This window comes from Emys orbicularis, chromosome 12 (genome assembly GCF_028017835.1).
Source record: "Emys orbicularis isolate rEmyOrb1 chromosome 12, rEmyOrb1.hap1, whole genome shotgun sequence".
Classification (NCBI taxonomy): domain Eukaryota; kingdom Metazoa; phylum Chordata; order Testudines; family Emydidae; genus Emys; species Emys orbicularis.
In genome coordinates, this window is record NC_088694.1 from 4493230 (window position 1) to 4517467 (window position 24238).

Here is a 24238-nt window from a genome sequence, read left to right on the forward strand (position 1 = left end):
TCCTCCCTCCCCTGCCCCACCCAAAAAGAAACCAATCAGGTTCCTATGCTGGCACTGCAATCCGACAAGCAATCCCAAATAAAAAGCCTTTACGCCCCGCCTCTATTGCACTTTCCTCTTGCTCAAGCATCACCAGTTCAGCGCACAGAATTTGAAGGAAACGGTCAGCAGGGGGGTCCCCGCTTTGCAGGGCTTTGGCTGCATTACGTGACCTGTCAGTGGAAGAGCTGTGCAGCCCGTGTGTATGCACAAGTGCACACGCGTGTGTGTGGAGGGGAGTCGAGGGGTACGGGCGTGTGCACGTGGGTGACGGATGGAGGGTCGCAGTCTTTTCTTTTTTTCCAGTGTGAAACAAGGTCCATGATTTTAAAGTGGTTTTTTGTTTTGTTTTTTTTTAAAAACAAACAAACGGATGAGCAGGGGGCGGGGGAGAGAAAACCGGGAGGGGCCCCACCCCGTTACCCTGGCCTGTAAACTAATCCTCAGAGAGTCTCTGAACCCCTTATTTCTCAGGCATCTTACTGGCTCCCCCTTTCCTGTTGGTGGGTAGCTTGGTGCCTCTCTCTCTCCCTTCGGGGCTGCAGTTGGATCCTTCCCAGGGCTCTGTGGCTTTCTTATGATTAGTCTTTGCTGCCGAGCTCTCTTTGCCTTTCGGAGACGCTTCCGGGGGCCTTTCCTTGGGTTTCCTCCCCCTTTTCTTTCCAGTTGTGCTTTTCTTTTTCTCCTCCTGGCTAGAGGAAATCTGGTCCCTGTTCTTTTTCTTCCGGGCTGCCTCTGAAGAGGTTCGGAACCAGTTCTGTGTCCAAAGGGAAAAAGAACAGGACTGGGGGTTAGTCGCCCTCCCAGGCCAGGGAGCACTGTCCCAGCCACGGCATTTACACCTCCCCCCATCCTTGTTATAAAAACCCCTATTTTCCCTCCTGGCCTCACTCTCACCAGGGAAAACTCCTGAACTCCATAGGCATCCAGGAAACCCCGTAGATTTCCCTCTCTGACCTCTGAAATCCCCCTTATTCCACCCTCCTGCCCCTGTTCCCCCAGTTTTAACTTGCCAATGGGTCCTGTGCAATGATGCAGTACATCTCTTGCCACAGCCTGAATGCTTCTCTTAGCATCTGTCCACAGAGGCACTGACATCACATGTAATGATGGAAGCGGGGGGAGGGGAAGCAGGAAAGGGGGGAATCTTTGGGGAAGCTTAAGTTTTGCAAATGCCACAAATTAGTTTTGGATGCTCCTGACTCCCAGCCCGGTGCCTACCCACTAGACCACACTGCCTCTCGTAACAGGGCCCTGAGCTGCAATCCTTTTCCTCCTATAGTTTACACCATTTTTCTATCTAAAGGGGGAAAAAATCTGTGCTGTGTATTAAGACAGAAGGAATAGTGCATTCTGTATGTGCTATTCAGGTGTGGATTGTATCTCTCTTCACTTTAAAATGTCTCTCTCCTCTTCCTCCCCTTTCACCCCCTCCTCCCAGTTTCTCTCTATTTCCCCTCACCTCCCAGGCTCCGCTCCACTTTCCCCCCATGTTTTCAGTTCTCTCTCTTCCCTTTCTCTCAGTCTCCCATAAGCAGAACGGGAACCCAACAACCTTCAAATCAGAGTCAAGCTTTTCAGCCTGGGGGTGGGGTTGGAAACTGGGCTGAATGAGTTTGCCACTGCCCACCCTGAACACAAAGTGTGCAAAGTAAGGCCATAGGAGCGCCGTGTCTCCGGACGTGCCAGAGACTAGACCGGGTGCTCTGGGGCCTCAGATGAAGGTCCGACAGGTGGGACAAGGAGGGATGGCCAAAAAAGCTCACCTCCCGCCTCTGCCTAAACCAGGGGTGGGCAAACTTTTTGGCCCGAGGGCCACATCGGCGTTGAGAAACTGTATGGAGGGCCGGGTAGGGAAGGCTGTGCCTCCCCAAACAGCCTGGCCCCCGCCCCCTATCCGCCCCCTCCCACTTCCCGCCCCCCTCAGAACCCATCCAAGCCCCCCTCTCTTTGTCCCCTAACCGCCCCCCCCCGGGACCCCACCCCCTATCCAACCCCCCCTGCTCCCTGTGCCCTGACTGCCCCCGGGAACCCCCTGCCCCTTATCCAACCCCCCACCCCCTTACCATGCTGCTCAGAGCAACAGAAGCTCGCAGCCCCGCCGCAGCCAGCCACGCCACCCGCGCTGCCCAGCAGGAGCAGCGGGCCAGAGCGCTGGTGGTGCGGTGAGGTGAGGCTGTGGGGGAGGGGCCGGGGGCTGGCCTCCCTGGCCGGGAGCTCAGGGGCCGGGCAGGACGGTCCCGCGGGCTGGATGTGGCCCGCGGGCCATAGTTTGCCCACTTCTGGCCTAAACGCTGCTAGCTCCAATGGGAGCTTCTAGTGGACACAGATGAACCTTAGCAGGAAACAGCCTCAACCATGCTCCGAAGCCCCATTGCACCCTGCCCACTTCCTTACCTCTGAGTGAGTCTTGAGGATATGGTACTTGACTCCACTTTCTGAGCTAAACTCCTTCTGGCAGAGAAGGCACCGGTACTTCCCAACAGAGTGGTCTCCCTGAAAGGCAGAGAACATCCTCCAGTATTCCAAAGTAGGTTCAAACGTGCGCTGCAGGAGAGAATACAGCCTCCCTCTCTCCTCACAACCCAGAAGCCCCTTGAAAATCTCTAGGCATTCTCTGCAGAAAATGGCCTGTTGCTTGGGCCCATGATGATGGGTCCAGGGCCACTTGAAGGCCACAAATGCCCCCTCAGCATCCAGAGCTCAAAGACTTTGTCTTCAAGGTAAATGCGTAGATGTATTCCTAAAATACTGCATCCATGGTTATGTGGACACGCCAGTGCCCCTGGAGCTGTAGGCCAGGAATTTACCATGTAATCCGGCCCCTTATCTGTTACAGTGAGGGGCTCCTTCTCCTCAGAAGGATCCAAAAGGAAGAGAAGCTTCCTTTGCTACAAATGGTGGACAAATGTTGGGCTTGTGTCAGATGCATGCACATTCGCATATCTGACTTGTGTGGGCAATTACTGCAACCCTGGTAAAGCTGCAAACATTATCATGCTCAATTAGACACCTGTGCATGCAATTACCCACACAACATGTGTAAAGCAGGTGCACAGATACACACATGTACCTGAAAACTTGGACCTACTCCCTAGAACACCCATGAAAAACATCAGGGAACATGATGTGTAAGACTTATTCCCTGGGGAAGCAAAGAAGAGCGAGGAGCTTCCACACAGAAACAGAGAGGCATGTTTTCCTCCACAATGGTGTGGATTTTAATTGCCTGAAAGCCAGGAAATTCAAAGCTGCAGTTCCCATGGCAACTGTAATTGTACCTGTGTATCAAGGCATAAAAGTAACCCCTTCTACAATAATACAGAACACCACATATGCACCCCAAGGGGAATGAATGATGGTTTCTGTGGAAGCGAAAATGGGAATTTCCTGGTGTTTGTGCATTTAAAATCTCGACTGTAATATTACATTAACAGACTTTTTTTTTCATTTAATATCGCTAGCTACACAATTTCTTTACTGTCAGCAAATTCAGTGATCATTAAGAACACCTACTGGGAGTGAAACTTCTAATTTATGATCAATGGGTCTTTCCTAATTTTGCCTTTATACTCTTGAACAGGCCATTAAATTGCTGGATTTTTGTTATTAGAGTCCTTGTGAAAATGAATGATTTTTCGACTTTGCCTCGGTCCACTGGCACAGAGGAGATAATGCGTTCTTTATTGACCAGAGAATTATATATTAGGCCCTCTGGGCGATGTATGGGCTCTGTGGGAATTTCTTCATAATTGGGTTCATGTTGTAAATTTTATGGCAGACAGGTCTTTCATTTCCTAGCTGTGTCTGCACACAGGCAGGCCGGGCCAGCCCAGACTCCCACTTCACACATAATCCAGAAACGATCATGCAAAATCACAGATCATTGATCCATATTGACCCCAGTGCAATGATTCTGCGTCAGTTTGACCCTTCTCAATGATCAATAAATATATTCTAAACACTCCACTGGGATTTCATGAAAAATATAATTCAGTCCAGCTCCTTAGGTTTCATAAGAATTACTGGATGGTGTCTGCCAGACACCCCCACTACCCACCCCACTGATTAGTAGAGAGGATTATTGTAGGTTTAAATCCTGCTGTCTTTTTTCCAGCAAAACTCCCTCTGAAGTCAATGCTAGAGTAAGAGCGGAGGCCCTGTTCCTCACACTAGTGCTGACTTGTGTGTTATGAGTTCTACAGCAGCCATGGGGCGTAGTATCCTCCAACAAGGTTCCTCCATTGTATTCTCCAACTAACCTCCAAAGCTGTCCTATGGCCACTAGTCTGTGTGTGGGAGCCACATGTCCCCTGCTCTGCCTGTCCCACATTGGACTCCCAAACTACATCTCCACACAGTGGTAGAGGACACCTGCAGGCTGATTGCGCAGGAATTCCCCATGCTCTCCCCATGCCACAGGACTGCACTGAGTCTATGTCCTTCCCTGCACAAGTTGGAGAGCAGGGGTCGCTCCTGAGTCAGGACGACATGATTTGATCTGTACTCTGGATGCTAGAGGCAAGCCTGTAGATTGCTGCTAGCACAGACTACATCAGGTATCGGCAACCTTTGGCACACGGCTCGCCAGGGTTTGTTTACCTGCTGCATCCACAGGTTTGGCCGATCGCGGCTCCCACTGGCCGCGGTTCGCCGCTCCAGGGGGCTGCAGGAAGCAGCGCGGGCCAAGAGATGTGCTGGCCACCGCTTCCCGCAGCCCCCATTGGCCTGGAGCAGCGAACCGCGGCCAGTGGGAGCCGTGATCGGCCGAACCTGCGGATGCAGCAGGTAAACAAACCGGCCCGGCCCACCAGGGTGCTTACCCTGGCAAGCCGCGTGCCAAAGGTTGCCAATCCCTGGTCTACATGTTGCAGAATAAGGCACATGAATTTGTGCATTTAGAAAAATACATGGGCAGTTGCTCGGCTGATTTGAGAGTGCAGTTACCACAGCTGTGCACTCAAGTGACCAGTTAGGGATGTAAGAGATCATTTGTGCATTTGTTTCCTGTGCACCGCCATGGTAATTCCATCTACAATTAAGGGTGCAACTGCCTGCATAGTTTTTGCAAATGCAGGCCTGCATGGTCTGGAGTCTCTTGGCTTTGCTGTGAAGGGGCCTCTTTTTCTGGCAAGCAGGGTGATTTTGCAATCCATCCAAACAACAGTTACAATCTCCTGCATAGGCTGTTTTATTTTGTGAAAACTCTGCTTTTTGTGCAGGATTTCTGCTTATGATTTTCTAAACTCTCTCATTAGTGTTCTAGTTAAAGGTAGTGGGGAGAGGGCTGTGAACGTTTTCAATAATCAGCAGGTAGGGTGACCAGACAGCAAATGTGAAAAATCGGGACGGGGGGCGGGGGGTAATAGGAGCCTATATAAGAAAAAGACCCAAAAATCAGGACTGTCCCTATAAAATCGGGACATCTGGTCACCCTATCAGCAGGTATGAATTTGACCCATAGGAACTGAAGAGTTGCCTTCTGGAATCTACTACATTCAATGTGATTTAGAGCTGGAAGGATTTCAGGAGATAAAAGTTTTACAAGTTCTTTCTTGGTTCCAATTCAATGGTTCTGCACTGAGTCGCCCTCTCTTGCGGTGGGCCAATGTTCCTGGAGTTAATTTAAACTGGAAGCACTATTCCTGTATCTATCGGGTGTAACAGCCCTCACGCTCCACTACAGTGGAGGGCATGTACTTGCCTAGATAGATAATGTGACTATTTTGAGATACTTTTGCAGTAGTTGCACTGGCAAGGACTAAAAAGTTAAGCGCCTAGGGCAAAGTAATCATGAAAAACCCATTGTTAATATTGTTAATATTCCTGTTCTGTTCAAAATAAATGTTTACGTGTTTTAAACACTTACCGACTGATCCTTCCCCTGATTCTGGATCCTGGTTAACGCCTGGGGATGGTTGGTAGGGGATCTCTGTGAGGGTGATGAAGAGATCCTGGCTGTCGGGGAAATCAGCGTTGTAAGCGCTGTCGACTGCCTCGTCCTCCTCATCTCCTTCCTCATCTTCCCCGTCCGCGAACATCTCCGAGGAAGCAGCCGTCGACAATACCCCATCGTCAGAGTCCACGGTCAGTGGTGGGGTAGTGGTGGCGGCCGCACCTAGAATGCAATGCAGTGCCTCGTAGAAACGGCATGTCTGGGGCTGGGATCCGGAGCGTCCGTTTGCCGCTTTGGTCTTCTGGTAGCCTTGTCTCAGGTCCTTGAATTTCACGCGGCACTGCGTTGCATCCCGGCTGTATCCTCTCTCCGTCATGGCTTTGGAGATCTTCTCGTAGATCTTTGCATTCCGTTTTTTCGATCGCAGCTCCGAAAGCACGGACTCATCGCCCCACACAGCGATCAGATCCAAGACTTCCCGATCAGTCCATGCTGGGGCCCTCTTTCTATTCTGCGATTGCATGGCCACCTCTGCTGGAGAGCTCTGCATCGTTGCCAGTGCTGCTGAGCTCGCCACGATGTCCAAACAGGAAATGAGATTCAAACTGGCCAGACAGGAAAAGGAATTCAAATTTTCCCGGGGCTTTTCCTGTGTGGCTGGTCAGAGCATCCGAGCTCGGACTGCTGTCCAGAGCGTCAACAGAGTGGTGCACTGTGGGATAGCTCCCGAAGCTATTAGCGTCGAATTCCATCCACACCTACCCAAATTCGACATGGTCATGTCGAATTTAGCGCTACTCCCCTCATCGGGGAGGAGTACAGAAATCGATTTAAAGAGACCTCTATGTCGAACTAAATAGCTTCGTGGTGTGGACGGGTGCAGGGTTAATTCGATTTAACGCTGCTAAATTCGACATAACCTCCTAGTGTAGACCAGGCCTATGTGGCCATTTCCCTGCCCTTGGTTCTACTCTTCATGTGACACACCGTATTTCTATAGGCTGGGATTTCCGAAGTGGATGAGTGGAGTTAGGTGCCCAAGTCAATAGGAGTTAGGTGTCAAATTCCGTTAGCACCTTCCTCTTTGGCAATGAACGACGGGTTATTTTGTATTTACTGTACTGTGTGTTAAGCATCAGAACCCTGCTAGACGGTTAGCATGAGAATCACTCCGTCTAAGGAGGAGCCTAAGCAAGGATGCCAGAGGCACTTAAGCCCCGTGCTTGACAAACTAGACAGCATGTTAAGGCATGTCTCTCTACTCCCTGCTGACCATGAGGGTGGGGTCCATACCTGCCTGAATAAGGTGGCATGGCAGATAGCACTGAGCGTACGCTGTATCAGGCTTGATACATGGCAGATACACAGCAGGGTTTCCCATCTCCATGGGTGTGTGGCAGGGCTGTGTTCTGTCACCACGGCTGTTCGGCATCGGCACTGACTGGTTGATGGATAAGCCTGTGACGGCAGCTGTCATTGAACTGAACCCTGTTCTGCTTTGAGATCTTCAGTATGCCGACAACATTGTCTTGTTGGCTCAGTTTGGTGAATCGCTGCAGCTGAGGGCCGGTCTAATTGGGCAAGAAGCAACACACGCTGGTCTGGTTATTAAGCCAGGTAAGTGCCAGGCCACTACCATCAAGCAGCGTCCAACTCCAGATTGCAACCCGCTCAGTATTAACCTGTGCGGACGGTGTATCGAGCTGGTGGCAGCTGTCAAATACTTGGGCAGCCTCGAAGGCGGTGCTGGAAGATGCTCAAAAGATGCAGATGTGCCTCCAGCAGCAGCAGCTGCTGCCGGGTTTCAGGTCCTTCGGCAGCCTCTGCGGGGGCGTCGCAACGTCCCGTTTGCTACCCAGCCGCCGCTCTACAGAACGCAGTGACACCGGCTCAGTTGCAGCGAAGTGAAACGTGGGTGCGGATGGAAGCTTAAGAACACCAGATTGATGTCTTCAATTCTCGTCCGCTTTGTCAGCTGCTTCAGTGGCAGGACAAGATCAGAAAGGTGAACTCAGCAACTGCCTCCATCAGCACTGGTTTGGTTTCTGCAGCTCGCCTGGCATGGGCGTATTATTAAAATGGAAAACCAACCAATTCCAAGGCGTGCGCACCAAGGGATGCTGCTACGTGGCCAGTGATCACACAGGCGTGCAAAGCTTTGGTGGCATGACAAGATTGCCAGAGATGGATACAAACTGAATATACAACCCGACCGCCTTAAGTCCCTTGCCAGAGATTGAGCTGGGTGGCGCTCAATCTCCAAGGAGGCCACGCCCCTTTGAGATGTGCCATGATGACGATGACGTAGTATCAGGCTAGGGGAGGGATCGTGACTGCAGGAATTCAGTGGCCAGGCAGGAATGCCTGGGGCAAGCGGCAGACCAGACCCTGCGCTGCAGCTGTGAGTACATCCCCGAGGCGGGAGTAGGCTATGCCGGTCCCACACTCTGTCCCAACTCAGGTGGTGGATTTTGGCTCCTCATCCCCAGCACACTTGGATGAAAGGGTTAATGGATCGACTGCTGCCATCTCTGGGCAGTGGGTACGGTTCAGGGGACTTGGTACGGGAGACGTGGAGCTTTTTACTTCCTGTTCCAATCCGCCGGAGGCTGGGAGCGAGTGAAAGCGGCCAGCATCACCAGGCGGCCTGTGTGAAAGGGGCTGGTGCTCTCCATCCAGCTCACAGATGGCAGGTGACAACACAGGAACTTGTAATCCCCCTGCACTGATCCTGTACAAGGACTGTGGGCCCGTCCGGGGTTCAGGGAGTGCCTGGCCTCCTGCTGGACCACTGCACAGGATGACTTTCACCCAGCCGGCTCTACCTGGCAACCAAGGCCCCTGATTTCAGTCAGCATGAGGCAGGCATGTCTCTCCTCACCCCTAGAGGTGACTCCTTGAGGGCTGTGTTAAAGCGAGTGCATGGGGCAGCCTTGGAAAGTTTCCATTAGCACGGCTTGTGTGGGAGCTGAGCAGAGGGTTCGGGCTCCCAGTGGCATCAACCTTTCCCAAGGACCCAATGCAATAAATCGTTTTAAAAAAACCCTCTGAAATACTTTCTATCGGGGGCACCTGGCCCATTTCCCCCTAACGAGCGGGAGGAGAATGAGAGAGAAGACCGCCCGCCCTAAACATTGATGGCAGCAGAATGGCAGAAAGCCTAGATCCATTTACCTTGTTGCAGTTAGTCAGGTGGGCTTTCAGGCCAGAAACGCTGGAGTAGATGGCTTCACAGCTCTGCAGAAAGAAACAAAGAGGCAGAGAGGTCTAGCAACTTGCTTCCTGTCTTTCTATATTTCATGGACTGCAGCCCACCGTACCCAGGAGGCTGTCTTTGATTGCCAGCTCTGGATAATCAGCATGAGGTTAATTTTCTGTGTGATGCACAGGGATCGAGCCACACGTTTCCTATTAGTGCTAATGGGAGTCATGTGGCTACGTTCCTCTGCACCAGGGCTGAAAAATTTATCCCTAAATGTCTCTGTGAAAAATGTACCTTTTCTAGCGGTTAGGAGGCCCCGCTGAGCGCCCGGAGTTCTTACAGCCGCAGCAGAAGATCCAGGCAGAGAGGCTAATTACCAGGCAGTAGCATAACCAGTTTCTGAGCAGCGTCTTTTCAAAGTGCATGTAGATGACATTAATTAGCTAACACGTCTCACCCTGCTAACATCCTGGCTTTAATATTCCCATTAGCAAGGCTTCGTTCCGGATTATAAATCAATGGCCCAGTGAGATGGGTGCAGTTCACATCCAGAGGAAAGACAGGCAAAGCCTGAGTTTCAGAAGAGGTTAGATGCAGACGTGCACACCCAAAATGCACACACCTAATCCACAGGGGAAATGACGGTGGCTGTGCATGCACAATTGGGTATGTTTGCGTGCAAACAGCTCATCTTTGCTCTTTGCACATGCAGTTACTTGAGTTGCACAATCAGTTACTATAGTCACATCTATCTAATAGAGTAAAAATCAGACCCTGACTTGCTTTAATAAGGGACAATCTAGGGAAATGTGGGTCCTGTACAAAAAGAGACTCCCTGGATCAAAACCTGCACGTCTTTATTTAGGCAAAACTTCAAAAAGCAGCTCCCATAAACCAGAGCCTGCAATCTTTAGGAAGGTCCCTCTGAGCCGCTCAACAAGCAGAGCTCTCCCCTTAGAACAATGAGCCCCAGATTCCCATTGCCACTCTCTACCCTCTTGCTGGTAATTATGTCCATCAGTATTATAATGAGTACCCCAGGAGTGCACAGAGATTGGACATGCTTCAAATAGTCATATGAATGGGCCAAATCCTGAAGTCTTTACTCAGGCCATGCTCCATTAACTTCCCTGGGAGTGTTACCTAAGTACGGACTGAATAAAAACCTGAGCAAGCATCTCCGTGTTCAGTTCCGGGGTTTTCCCATTGAGAATTCCCTCCTTCTACTGAACATTCCAGCTGTGTGTTTTCTTTTGAAAAAATCACACCTGTGATATGTACAGAGAACCTCCTTACGTTATTGGGGCAGTTGATGTGTCCTTTCTCCTTCACTTCATTTTTCCAGGTTTCCAACAGCCTCGGATTTAACTTCGGAAGCCCCGGCCGGGTGTAATTTAGCTGCCAAACAATAGAACATTATTAGTAGAGCTGCGCGCACCAGCCCTCTGGGCCTTTGAATGGGTTTCCCCCCCCCAAAGAGGTGAATCAGGGCTGAACAATGAGTTTGGAGGTTTCAGCCAAAGTCCTTCATAGCTACATCATCCTCACCACGGAACACACTGAACGCAATCCAGCGTGAGAGTCGGTCTCTGCTCTGGAGTGGCCAGGGATTGGGAATGAAAGCGAGGCTGGTTAAGGTATATGACAGAGTAGCGCGGGAGAATTGTCTACACTACAACTGGTGCCAGCCAGTACTATTTGAAGCAGCTGTTTTCTGAAGACCGAAACGTAGCTGTCCTGGAGTCTGATCTCCCATTGACTTCAGTGGGGGCAGTACTGGGCCCAACATTTCCACTCTTTTGTGCTAAAGATGCCCCTATAGCATTGCTGCACTTCCTAACCAATTAACAAACAACACTCTATTGTTGGCAGAGGGGGTGATGTCTAACTTTCAACAGCCTATCTGGCTTCCATCCACTGATTAACAGGACTATTCCATTCAACAATGAAAGACTCTGTGTCTCTGTCTGCTCTCTTTTTTGGCTTGGCCTCTCATTCCAAGTTCCCTCATTCCAAGTGGCCTCTCATTTTCATTTTAATTACAGCTTTGTTAGTAACTTTGGGGCTTAATGTAAGGGACCAGACCTTCAAATCGACCTCACTGTAGACTCCATTTCTGTATGCGCAGCTCTGCACACACAATCACGTCCATGGGCAATTTCTGTGCTGTACTCTTGCATGTGCATCTGTTGGCTTAAGTTTTCAGGAAAATGTACACGCAACTGCCTGCTTACTTTGCAGGCTGTGTTGTGGTAATTGCATGCATAAATGGTCATTTACATAGTCTCACTGGCTACCTGCATATGCAGCTACTGCTGTTACATTTGTGCATGCATTTTTGTGTGTGGAACTGCAGACAGTTTTCTGAACATTTAGACTGATGGATTTTGTATGTGTGAATTCTACCATCTGTGCTCACAAGTGATAATGCATAAATTAACTACGCTTGCAAAAGAACAGGACTTGTTTGGAAAGTGTTTCCCAAAGGAATTCAAGATCACATTTTCCAATAGAATTGGGAGTTGACAGTCTACATTTCTTTCCCATCTGTGACTTTTCTGAACATGCTGATTTTGCCTTCTTGCCTTCTTCTACCTGGGCTGGGGCGACATGCTTCCCTTCCGGCAATCTGCTCTGCTCTGAAACAAGGCACTTGCTGAGCAAGGGGATGCCAGTGTCCTACCAAGTTCATATGACTTTAATCACCCAGAGGTCTGTCCTCAAACACAGGCCTTTCATTGCCAATCAAATGTCACCGAAAAATGAAAGAGCCACATCTCAGAACAGACCATTGAGCAACCTCCATTCGCTCAACTCTGTCCAGGAGAAACAGGGTGCTATAACTGGAGGCTAGATGGAGCCAACACAGATTTCTGACGGGAATCCTTGCTTGGAGCTGTGTGGGGATGCCATACCTGAGTGGGGAGGAGAACACAAAGCATTGCCCACTGCCCCGGAAACCTACAGCTGGGCAGCAAAGGTCCCATGCAATTAATTAAAACTTTAAACAAATCAATAGATAACACAAATGAACACTAATAGCAACTGGATACGGAGCCAGCAGCTGCCCGACCCCGCAGCCTCACAAGGGGCGCTGAGATTCCAACATCTCTAGTCACTCCAGCTTCCCAGCTCCAGAGAGAAATCAGTGTCACAATAACTTGCAAAGACCATGTTTCCCCAGAGCACTGTGGTTCCAGAGACGTCAGCATCATCTTTATGTCTCTATTAAGAAGGAGCCTCAGGCATGGAATATTTTATTTTTTCCATTTATTTTCTCAAACAGCCTGTAAATAAAAATCTTCATGGCCAAATCATTAAACAGCTACAACTGTATTTGGCTAGGGCCCATCATCATTTCAGGAGAATAGCTGGGGTGGGGGGATGGAGTGGGGTGGGAAGGCTTTTTGACTGACAGTTGTATTTAATTAGCTTTCATATTTCAATCCTCTCCCTCTAGACAGCTCTTCTTCCCTAAAATACACCATAACAAATCAAAACCGCACTTACTGCCCAAGCCAGAGCCAGCAAACTGCAAATCAAGCAGGCTTTATGAGTCAACACCTCAACTGCTAGCAGAGCACCTCACCCTCCCTGACTGAACTAACCTCGTTATCTCCATACTGATTTATACCTGCCTCTGGAGATTTCCATTACTTGCATCTGAAGAAGTGAGGTTCTTACCCACGAAAGCTTATGCTCCCAATACTTCTGTTAGTCTTAAAGGTGCCACAGGACCCTCTGTTGCTTTTTGCCTGAGATAAGGCACATTAAATCTAGGACAGGGGAGTCGCTCTGGGCTTGCTGCACGGAGAATTGCTTCTCCAAATAAGACTGGTCCACAGAGGGAGGGCATCAAACCATGAAACAGATCTTCTGTCCCCTTGCCTCTTCGAAGTTTGTTCCTTGTGCTCCAGAGAGACAGCACTGCACGATTTCTTTCCTTCAAAGTGTTGCGGTACGGGCACACATCACTCCAGAGCCTGGAGCGGGCGCAAACAAAGTCTGAGATCTGAGTGATGCCACGTCCGGGATATGTTAGATTCATTAAGTCCCAGTAATGCCAGAGGAGGTTCAAGCTGAAATCTGCACAGTGTCTTCCTGGGCCTTTCCCAGAACGTGCCCTTCAAAGCGTGACGTATCCAGCAGCCACCTAGTGTGGAACACGTCATCCGTTTCAGTTTAACCAGAGTCATATAAAGATTGTGGGCAAGAAAACAAGGCTCTAGTCGATATTTAGAAACGTGGATTTCCTTAGCGCAGAGAGGAACATGTTGTTGAAGTGCATTAATTTTGGAGGAATTGTTTTTCTCTAGTGCCATAGAGCCTGGGTTATGAGGAGCTTGTTAAATTGTCCCACAGTCATTATAACAACCCCCATCTGCAGAAGCTGCATTTAGGTTCTCAGCTCTATAGCAGCCCTCATGAGCTACAGGAGAACTTCAATCAGCTGGTCGTTGTAGAAGTTTGTTATCTTCTGTGGGGGGGCCAGCCACTAGAAGGGAATGTAACACACACTGAGCGAGCAGTAGACCTGGGATATGAATGTAAAGAGTGGTACATCCATTTAAGAAACTTTCCACTGGGGCTCGGAGCGAACAAATTGTCACTGACAGAACTGAATTGTTCCTCTAAGGGATAAAGAGGTTGCGGTGAGTTATTTTGCAATTGTGACGTACCAAACTACTCCCAGGATTTAAAACGTTGTTCTCAGGACTATCAAAGGTGCCCTGAGAGGGGGAGAGATGGGAGACGTTGCCTTTTTCATGAGCATTTTCCCTCCCAATGCTGTGGAAGTGGTGGCTAATAGATTGGGAATTCTGAGGGGCCGGGGACTGAGGTCTCTTTCTAAAGTAGATGGCAAGTATCTGGCTCTGGCCTTTACGAAAGAGCATAAAGCCTTAGGCACCCAAAGTTGGGGGGCACCTAATTCCCTTCTAACCCTTGAAAATGGCAGCCTTGTCTACACTAGGGAGGGTTTACTGGTGTAGCTTCACTGCGGCCCTTCCCCAGTGAAGATGCTGTTTACCCCCAGTACAGCTCAGATCACTTCCCCAAACAAAATAAGCTTGGTGGGGAAAAAGGCAATTCTGAAAGAAAGAAAGGAAAAAAAAAAAAAAAAAAAGAAAAAGCAAGCAAAGCAATGCAGCGCCTAGCAGTGTATTTTAAAGTCAGCAAAACTCCTATCGGCAGCCCAGCGAAGACCCTCCTGCCTCTTTCGTGGCTGTTTATTTTGCCAGTGAAGAGGGCGTATAATGCATTTATTTTTTGAAAAGATGAGTTGTCAAGGCAACGAGGCCCTGTTTGCAACACACTCAAGGCTTTCTGAGGAAAAATTCATCTTTGTGATATCGACCCTACCTAAAAGTCAAGGAGCGATTTGCCCATCACAACCCCCTGGATATGTCAGCTTGCAGTCAGACTTCTTGAGATCGAGGACCCTTCTTTGGAGCCCAGAATCTGGATTAAGGCCCTTCAATCATATTTTTTAGACAAAGTATTAACTAGCAGTGACTTTCCCACAAGAGGCTGACATCAGTGTTTTGGCTAAGAATATGGGGGAAGATGTTACGCCTCTTTATGGGGAGGACTCAGCGTTCATGCATTCCTGGGAATGACCTTTCTTTTAGAAATCATAGCACTCAGGGACTGAAATTCAGAGCAATCGGAAAAGGATTTCACAGAGCTGCAGCCTGGTAAAAGGCCCAGGGCCCTGTATAGAAAGTAAAACACGCTCCCCCACCCCAAAATACAAAACAAAAAACCACCAAAGAGGGAGTGGGACTCTGGCAGGAGATATGGTGGAGAGGGGCCCAATGGAACAGCTTTAGAACTCAAATCCAGATCTGAATTCCACAGCTGGCCCCCGGACTCTATGATGAACCCCCTCAAGGCTCCTGATCCCCAAACTCTGGGCAAGCCTCAATCCAGATTCAAACCCATTTCTTGTGGAACAGGGATCTGATCACGCTAGTGGCAGAGCACCGTCTACGTGGCACTAAGCGCCGTCACTTTCCACTGATGTCTAAGGGAGTCGGGGATACTCAGCATTTCACAGGAGGAGGTTCTAACTAGACCTTTAAATGTACCAATAAATGCCCTTTCCCCTTCGAGACTCGTTGAAAAATTAGTTTTGTTTCTTAACAGAGGGCTGTGGCTTGTGTCCCTGGTTACAATCAGACAAGGGAAAACATTAATAAAATCTAAACAAATGAAAACGTCTGAAATAAAAAGGAACATTATTTCTAGGGGAAGTTCCTCCCGTTCGTAGTATTTGCTTGTACAGCTCCTAGCACACTGAGGTCTTGGTCCATGACTGGGACTCCGAGGTGCTATGGCAACACAAATCATCATCATCATCATCATCATGAGGCAAAGCAAAGCAATACAAGGCGAGAAGGGAAACGCAGCTGGGTGGCAGAGACAAGCGATTGCTAGCAAGCTCCTTACAGAAGGTGAAAGCCCACATCTGAGCAGTGATGGACAGCGAGCTGAATGCCTCTCTCGCCAGCTAATTCAAGCAATGGTCAGAAATGGAGCCGGCAAAAAAAAAAATCCAGTTTTAATTTCAGCAAAAAAATTTCAATTTTTCAGTGAAAATATTCGAAACAAAACAGAAATTTGGTTTCAAAATTTGTTCTTCTTTGGTTGAAAAACGTCAAACTGGTTTCCCAAAGCACTTTGGTGTCGGCAAAACTGAATTTTTCAACAACAAAAGATTTGAACCAGCTCTAGCAAACAAGCTTTCGGGCTTACGGCACAGCTCGGCTCTAAAATAGACTGTGAAAACAACGGCATCACGGGGCGGTGTTCATTGCCTCTCGGCGACGCCCAGATGTCATCTGCTCAGAGAGCGAGAAGGAAGATGTATTTCTCCCACTCTGCCCACGCAGGCTGGGATCCGAGAGTCAGGCTGGGTTCTTTGGGGCTTAAGCCTCTCAAGTGACGATAAATTCTGCAGTCAGAACTTACTGAACAATTCTGTTGAAAACACGAGAGCCAGAATGGATTAGAATAGACAGGCCGAGGCTACTGAAAGGACACTGGATTCAGGAGGCTTGGCTTTTATTCCCAGCTGTGTCACTCATATTCCTCAGTCCGGTCACTTCACCGCTCTGTGCGTCTGTTTCCCCCCATTCCCAGCCTTTGTCCGTCTTTTCTATTTAGACGATAAGGACTTTGGGACAGGGAGTGTGTCACTATATATATATATATACAGTAAAGAGCACGGTGGGGCCTCTAGGCTACTGTAATCAAAACCCTAATGACCAGAATCCCACTCGCTCTGCCGTAGCTGTATCAGCTCTGCAGTGCTGAACAGGAAGAAAACCTTATGAGTCACTATCGTTAACAGGATGACAAGTGGGAACAGATCTTTGGAACAAGACTGCCATTTTCAGAGTCACTTTTCAGAGCAGAAGCCCACTTTGGGGGAATTCACCCATGCAGCGGGCTAGCACGGCCTAAACACACTACCCAACTCCCACCTAAGCCCTCGAACCAGGGCTGGAATGGTGCATATGCCTCTGCACAGGGATGGATTTAAGAGCATTCGATAAAATGTGCACGCCCATCAAGCAAGCAAGGAAGGCCAGAGTCTAACTGCAAGGACACCTGCTTTGCTTCGTTCTTTACTCAGGAAGCTGGTTCGCAGCTGGTAGGAGGGCACGCAGACTGGCTGTGCTGACTACGCCTCAGACTGCTGAACCATCAAACCGAATGACTGAAGAGCTCCTTTTCTTCTCTGTGTACTGACACGAGCTTTACCATTTGATTCGAGTAACTGCCTGCTGCGGCACAGGATGAGGAAAACGTCTCTCCCCGGGGAGGGTCATTCGGGAGTTTTCGCAGGTATTGCATCCCCAGGGATCTGGGACGGGATGTTTGATTTAATTGCATGTGACTTTTAAATTTGTGGAGTACCGCAAAGCGGCCCGGGAACTCCATTGCACTGTCAGATCCTGCAGCGCTGGGATAAACTCTTATCATCGGCGAGAGGGTTCTGTGCTTCAGTCTTGAGAGATGGAAAATGGGCAGGTTTTTCATGCAAACTGCAAGAGGCGAGCTGGGTATATATCATCACTCTGGGCTGGGCCCCAGCTCGGGGCGCAGGCAGCACAGTGCAACGAGTCCTTTCGGTCTTCAAGGACGCTGGGAAAGAAGCTTCTCCCAGTGGCCAAGGGAAGAGAACTGGAAGGAAGTGGATTGTATCTGAGACTTTCATGCCCTTTGGCAGCACAACGAGGAGGAGGACGGAACTGCAAGACCTGATCCCCAATCACCATGTCCTTCCTAGGGTACGTTCACAAGGGCTGCGGGTACATCTACACTGCAGAGAAAACCCCATGGCACCGAGTCTCAGAGCCCACATCAACTGTCTCGGGCTGGCAGGGCTAACAATAGGAGTGTAGACGTCCCCACTCGGGCTGCAGCCTGAACTCTGAGACCATAGACCAGAGGTGGGCAAACTACAGCCCGCGGGACCATCCTGCCCGGCCCTTGAGCTCCCGGCCAGGGAGGCTAGCCCCCGGCCCCTCCCCTGCAGCCATGCTGCCGCGCGGGCAGTGCTCTGGGCCGCGGGGCTGCAAGCTTCTGCCGAGCAGAGCAGCAGCATGTCTAGCTCCCGCCGGGCGGCGCGGCTGCCAGACATGCTGCTCTGAGCGGCATGGTAAGGGGACTGGGGGGGTTGGATAAGGGGCGGAGGTCCTGGGGGGCAGTCAGGGGACAGGGTGCAGGGGGCAGTTGGATGGGGCAGAGGTTCTGTGGGGGGGGCAGTCAAGGGACGGGGAACGGGGGGGTTGGATAGGCGTGGGGTCCCAGGGGGCCCGTCAGGGGGCAGGGCTGTGGATAGGGGTCGGGAGACTGAGAGCAGGGGAATTGGATAGGGGGTGGGGTCCCGGGAGGCAGTTAGGGGCGGGGGTCCCAGGAGGGGGCGGTCAGGGGACAAGGAGCAGGGGGAGTTGGATGGGGCAGAGGTTCTGAGGGGGGCAGTCAGGGGGCGGGAAGTGGGAGGGGGCTGATTGGGGAGGCACAGCCTTCCCTACCCGGCCCTCCATACAGTTTTGCAACCCCAATGTGGCCCTTGGGCCAAAAAGTTTGCCCACCCCTGTTCTAGACCAACTCCAGCCCGAGCAGGAAATCTACACTGCTATTTTTAGCCCTGCAGCCCAAGCCTCACGATGAGACTCAGTGTTGTGGGTCTTTTACTGCAGTGTAGACACACCCTGTAAGACCCAGGCTTGTGGACTCGGTGCTTCCAAGCCGTGCTTGAGCATCCGCGCCGCATTGTAAACCTGGGCTAGCAATTGCTGGACCTGGGTCTCGCTGCCGCGCCAACACGTCCGTATTGCACTACGTAGACCATCTGACTGGGGTCTGTGCCTTGACCTGTTTCCACACTGCAAAATGACAGGGCTTGGACCCGAGTCATAGCAGGACCCACCGCCCTGGCAGAGTCCTAGCACCTGGGTCCTGAGTACTTGCTGATCCGAGTCAGACTGACGTGTGTGTGGATGGAAGAGGGGTTTGGGCTCAAATCTGAGTCAGAGCCCGGGCTTCATGTGCTGTGTAGACACACCCTGAATCGCCAGCTCCCTCCAGTCCCACACCCTCTCAGCCAAGCGTGGAGACGCATCCTGCCTTGGATTGAAGCTGGTGAGGGTGAGGCGAGGGTCAGCGAGTGTGCACCTGTGTGCAACCAGATGCCCACACACCAGCACTATTATTTTATTAAATAAGGGAGAAATGATCCACTCCAGCTGTCAGACCGGTTCCCTGGCATGTAGAGGTGTGTGGCACCCCAGTGTCTCCACTCACACCTAGCGTAATGGCAGGAAAAATCAGGAGTTCTTACTCGCTTGGTTTCAGGTACCAGGTCGTCCTTCATCCTTCGTTTGGTCCAGTCCTTGGCCAGTTCGTCCTCAGCTATCTCCTGCAGGTGGAAGACTGCTACTTGGGCTGATGTGCGCCGGATTCTACCACTAGGAGTCCTTTCAAAATCTTCTACTGGGCTGGCCTCTGGCTTCACCTTTGGCTCCTCGGGAGGCTGAAATATGGAAAGGATTAGGAAAGAGAATGGCTAACAACTGTGAGAGGAAAGCCTTCTTATCACTGGTGCAGGGAAGTTCAGATCTTGCCTTTGGAAGCTTTCAGGGCCTGCGTGTTTGTACGCCAGCTTTTGCACACACCGCTGATTGCACTGCATGTTGCAAATGAACTGTCACACACGGGTAAGTTTTGGGCTTGCAAAACGCTAAGGGCCCTTTCCCAGGCCTTCTCCGCAAACATGCAAAGTTAGAGGCTGGAGGCTGCAAATCTGGCCCGCCAACTGGAGTGACGCTTCCTTCTTAACCGAGCTAGAAGTCTAACTTCTTTAGTGAGATGGTCTTTTAACCCTAGCCGTGTTCCCACGTATATTAATGTCTCAGTCTGAGCAAGTTACAGCAGTGAGTGACTGTCCCATCAGTAGAGTTCAACAAAATGTATGAAACACTGACTAAGTGTATGCCTACACTGGAGCTGGAGGTGTAATTTCTAGCTCACGTGGATCTCATCAAGCCAGTGCGCTAAAAATTGCCATGTAGACACATTGGTGCAGGCGGTGGGATAGGCTGGGTGAGTACAATCCCGCCCGGGGCCCTAGCTAGCCCGCGCCGCCGCTACACTTCTACTTTTAGCACACTAGCTTGCTCACCGATAGCATGTCTATGTGGAGCTAAGATGGAAGTTACACCTCCAGCTCCAGTATAGATAGACCCTCAGAAGTCTGTTCTGCCAGCCTTACTCACACTGAGCGGCAGTCACTCACAAGAACAGCCTCCACTGGGGACTCTCTTCGGGTTTGTGATGGGGTGGGTTCATGCCCTATCAGAGGATAATTTCACGTTCAAATTACATGCCCGGCTGAACATTTAAATGGGCAGTGAGATGTGTGTACACAACAGCAGAGAATTCAAGCTTCATTTGACCCTCGTTGTTCCACTCCGGAACTTTTCTCATCTGTCTCAAAACTCCAAGATCGTGTTTAAAGAAGTCAGGGACAGTTTGGCCCCATTGTAATGAGAGTTTCCTGCTGCCCTATGAACATAACATGGGCTTTGGGGGTTTGCTGCACCTACCGCACTATCTGCTTAAGTGAACAGAGACACAAGCTTTAACAATCAGCCTTGCTCTTGAATCTCACCGAAGAAGTGTGCTCCGACCGCACGTGGTAGTCATGTCCTGCCTTGGATTTATACTTCTTCCTGCAATGTGGGCAGGTGAATATGGGCTTCTCCACTTCAGAGGGCTGCTTCCCACACCGTTTCTGGTGGTACTGGTACCCCATCAGACTGGAAAAGTTGGCTGTGCAACCCTATGGAGATGGGAACAAGAGAGGGTTAGATGGTGCATTCACCGTACATACATGCAAACAGGCTGAAAGGATCATAGCACCATCACTCCAACATTTCAAGGAGGAACACATCTGTACCATCTACCACGCTGTTCTGCACCTCCACGGCATGGCCCCTGGACTTCCCCATTTAACTCCTGTGGGAGCTGAGAACCACAGGGCAGCTGCACCATCCCTGCAACCTCTCTCCAGCTAGTCTTGGAGGTGTCTTATCACGGCCTTCATTTTGCGCAAGGATGTTGTGCCCCAAACCCATTCTGCTTGTCACCCTGGGAATGGAGCAGATGTTCCTCACTTTCTGGGGAATCTGTCCTAGTTTACTTCTCTAAAATTTCAGCTCTGCCAGCTGGCGCGCTCCACCTCCCATACAATTTTGTACCATCCACCAAACCCGTCAAAGGCACAATTCTGAGACTTGGGTTCAGAACAACCCGAGCTCTCCACTTGTTTAGAGCACGCACAAGTAAATGGAAAGGCGCCTGCCCAATGGACACCTTCATTCCAAAACATCCTCAAAAAATTACATTTAGCCTCAGACACGGAGAAATAGAGGGAGGAGACCAGTCTGGGCTTGACTTGTGCCCCCTGCAGCACTTCAGCACCCAGGTGCGAGGAGTCTCAGAAACACGTATGACAGACAGGCTGAAAAGTGTACATCTTGGGGCGGAAAGAACTGCTGCATGTGGGACCAATCTGGCAAACACTTCACAGCCAGTTATTTTGCCCCTTTACCTGTTCTCAACGTGTCTGCAAATAGCTCACTGTACATATAATTGCAGCTATTCACTGAAGAACTTCAGTGAATAATTCTTGCCCCGGAGCTTGCTTGTGAGCAGTTCGTTGGTCGCAAGTATTCAAAATTCCCACTGGATGGGTTAGATACGATTGGACATGCTGGCCCATATGTGTTATGTTTCTGTTCCCTGATTGGAGGAGATTCGGGGCAGATACTTGAGTTTACCAGTTGGGAATTCCCCTTCTGTGAATATTCCTCAACCTCCCTGTTTCCGTGATCATTCCTGCCAGGAACTGACACAGAGTGCACCCCCCCCCTCCCTCCCCGGGGGAGAACTGAGCTGCAGCGAATTCATTTTAAAACGCCCACAGTCACAGAGACGTCTCTGGCCGCCTCGGTATCTGGGCTCTTTATTCCTTTCATCCTTTTGCAGAACGATAAATAGGAATTGTTCTTATACCTCGTTGGGGCATTTCAGTTTCCCCATCTGCTTTAGCACTTTCCTCAGCCTTTCCCGCTCTTCCTGTTCACCAACTCCAGCGGTTTCCACAGGACCAGGCTGGAAACAAGGAAGTAACAGAAGCGACAGAGTCAGCCATTCACTCGTGTCCTCTGTGCCCTGAGTGCTGTCTCAAACTTCGCCCTCACAAGGAATTACTCTCTCTGAACTCTTAGAGGAGAGTCTTGGGTTAAAATTCATGGGCTGGATTTTCCATAGTTTCAATGCCCTTGAAACCGCTTGCTTAATTTGCCCATACAATTAGCATGTGTTTGCATGCAAACGGCTAATTTGAAAATACATATGCAACTCATAAGTGAAAAAATCTGCTTTTACAATAGACCACAGGAGACGGATTCACAACAAAAATGCAATATGGAATTGGTAAATTCAGGACATACAGAAAATACAGTTATGCCTTGCCCTGGTCTCCCAGAAACATACAGGACCAGATTTTTAAGAGCGGCCTCAAAAAGTTTGTGCCTGCCAGCTTTTGTGTGCACAGAGAAGTTCTTGTGCAAACCCCACATTTGCATGTCCGAGGTAGACTTCGTTGCATGCCCTGTGGGAGGTTAAATGCCCAATTATGTGATTCTTGTAAGTAACTACCCATTTCCCATGGTTTTGCAAGCCCAATTTTGGAGGCAGAGTTTAGGCACTTTGAAAATTTGGCTCCACAATTTTGCAATTTTAGTCTTTTCTGGTCATGCTACGACGCGCGGAGTCCAGTGGGTGTCCATGCTGTATATGTGGATATACGCTGTGTGTTAAGGACTGACAGTGCGCAGTACAGGGAAATCAGGGCATGCTGCAGATCTGGATTGAGGTACACGTTGGGAGCTGTGTGTGAGATGGTGGAAAGCCAGTGCTTCCAGTCCTTTGTTTCCATAAGCACCAAATTCACCATTTAAAAAAAAAGAAGAAGAATTGTTTCTTTATTCATCTTCTTCGCCTGCATCTCCCGGAGAGAGAGAGAGAATGAAAACTGGAGATCAGTGCGTGCTCCGGGAATCCTTACCTTGTTGACATGCTCAGCCATGGTGTGATAGTTGAGCCCAGCTTTGGACTTGAACTGCTTTTTGCAGTGTTGACATTTCAAGGCATCCTGCAGCTGAACAGATTAAAGGAGAGTCACCACGCCGGCCATTTCATTTTTGATTTCCCAATGAGTACATTCTGCCTCAACCCAACAGGGAACACTTGATGTAGGCCCCGCAAGATGACATTTTGAAAGCTACTGAATGATGCTGGACCTGAACCAGAACCTTAGATCAGAACCCCAGCCCTGGGACCCAGTCTGAGCTGGCAGCTTTATCCTCTCTCTCCAATGCACCAAATGTGGATTTCTAATCCTCATGCCCCAAACTTTGGAGAAGTTTGATTTCAGGCCTGGATTTTCAACCCCCCAGACTTGGGTGCACTTGGACCTGGGGTCTCAGTTCAGCTCATTAGAGGGATACAAAACGTAGCTCTACTGGTCTCGTAGAGACTGCACTCTGCAGACATCTGTAATCATGATGAGTCCTGGAATGTGATATACTCCCCTCTGCTACTGGACTGTCCAAAACTGAAGAACTATTTGAAAATGTCACCAAGATTTCATCAGCAGAATAGTTTCATGAGACGATTACTCTGCCATACGACCCCTGACTCTGCATTACATGTGGCCTGTTAAAAAATGCAATGAAAATGAGCTACTCTGCATTGCAACTGCTAACCTGCTGATGGACAAGCAGAATTTACAAAGCAATTAAGCACATATTGACTTCCACTGAGGTGAATATCAAGATTTATCGACCCCAGAGGCAAATACGCACCACCGTGAACCAAAAGACAGTAAGTCTAGATAGCCACCAAAACGAAAAGTCAATGCATGTCATTGTTCCAGTCGTTCAAACAGCTAGCCATCTAACTGTATAAAGTGTAGGGGGATTACCCAGTAGCAAAACACCAGCTCCTAAACCACCTCCCTTCCTGGCTACTGGCATAGTGCCCAGGAGATCTCTGGCTGCCATATCAGGCCCTTGTGGCTACTGGAAATTGATTCAAGTCAGAGCAGGCCCAATGTACACTGGGGACCAGGTGGGCCCACAGCTGGCTAGGATCGGGAGAGCAGAAAGCTGCTTTTGCACCCCCATCCTGAGCTGGGCTCCTCAGCCACAGCGGAGGATCTGGGTCTATAATTCCATCGCGGGAGATTTTCCGACATCGGAAACCACGAAGAAGAGCCCTATGTAAGGTCAAAACTTCCAGCAACAGAAGTTAGTCCAATAAAAGATATTGCCCAACCCCTCCACCTCGTCTCTAAAATATCCTGGGACCAACATGGCTCCAACACCACTGCAAATCATAAACCATGGCTAACTCACGCCCAAATCGACAGATTAAATTCTGCCAGAAGTGATGGGAGCGCCAGCTATGGGCTAGCAGCGAGCACCACAGGATGGTGCCCCTCTGAACGGCCCAGCAGGCAG

The 24238-nt window shown here is 49.9% G+C and overlaps 1 protein-coding gene across 1 annotated transcript in view; it reads right to left on the minus strand.

Annotated features, from left to right (window-relative positions):
• Positions 1–502: 502 nt before the first annotated feature.
• The window catches only part of ZNF512B (zinc finger protein 512B), a 48807-nt gene continuing 25071 nt past the window's right edge, over positions 503–24238 (minus strand). The window contains exons 9-16 of the mRNA XM_065414638.1: positions 22783–22875; positions 21726–21824; positions 20320–20490; positions 18991–19182; positions 10434–10535; positions 9110–9172; positions 2437–2535; positions 503–796 (exon numbers count right to left, since the gene is read on the minus strand). Coding sequence (XP_065270710.1) covers positions 503–796; positions 2437–2535; positions 9110–9172; positions 10434–10535; positions 18991–19182; positions 20320–20490; positions 21726–21824; positions 22783–22875 — 1113 coding nt within the window. The remainder of the gene's footprint in view (positions 797–2436; positions 2536–9109; positions 9173–10433; positions 10536–18990; positions 19183–20319; positions 20491–21725; positions 21825–22782; positions 22876–24238) is intronic.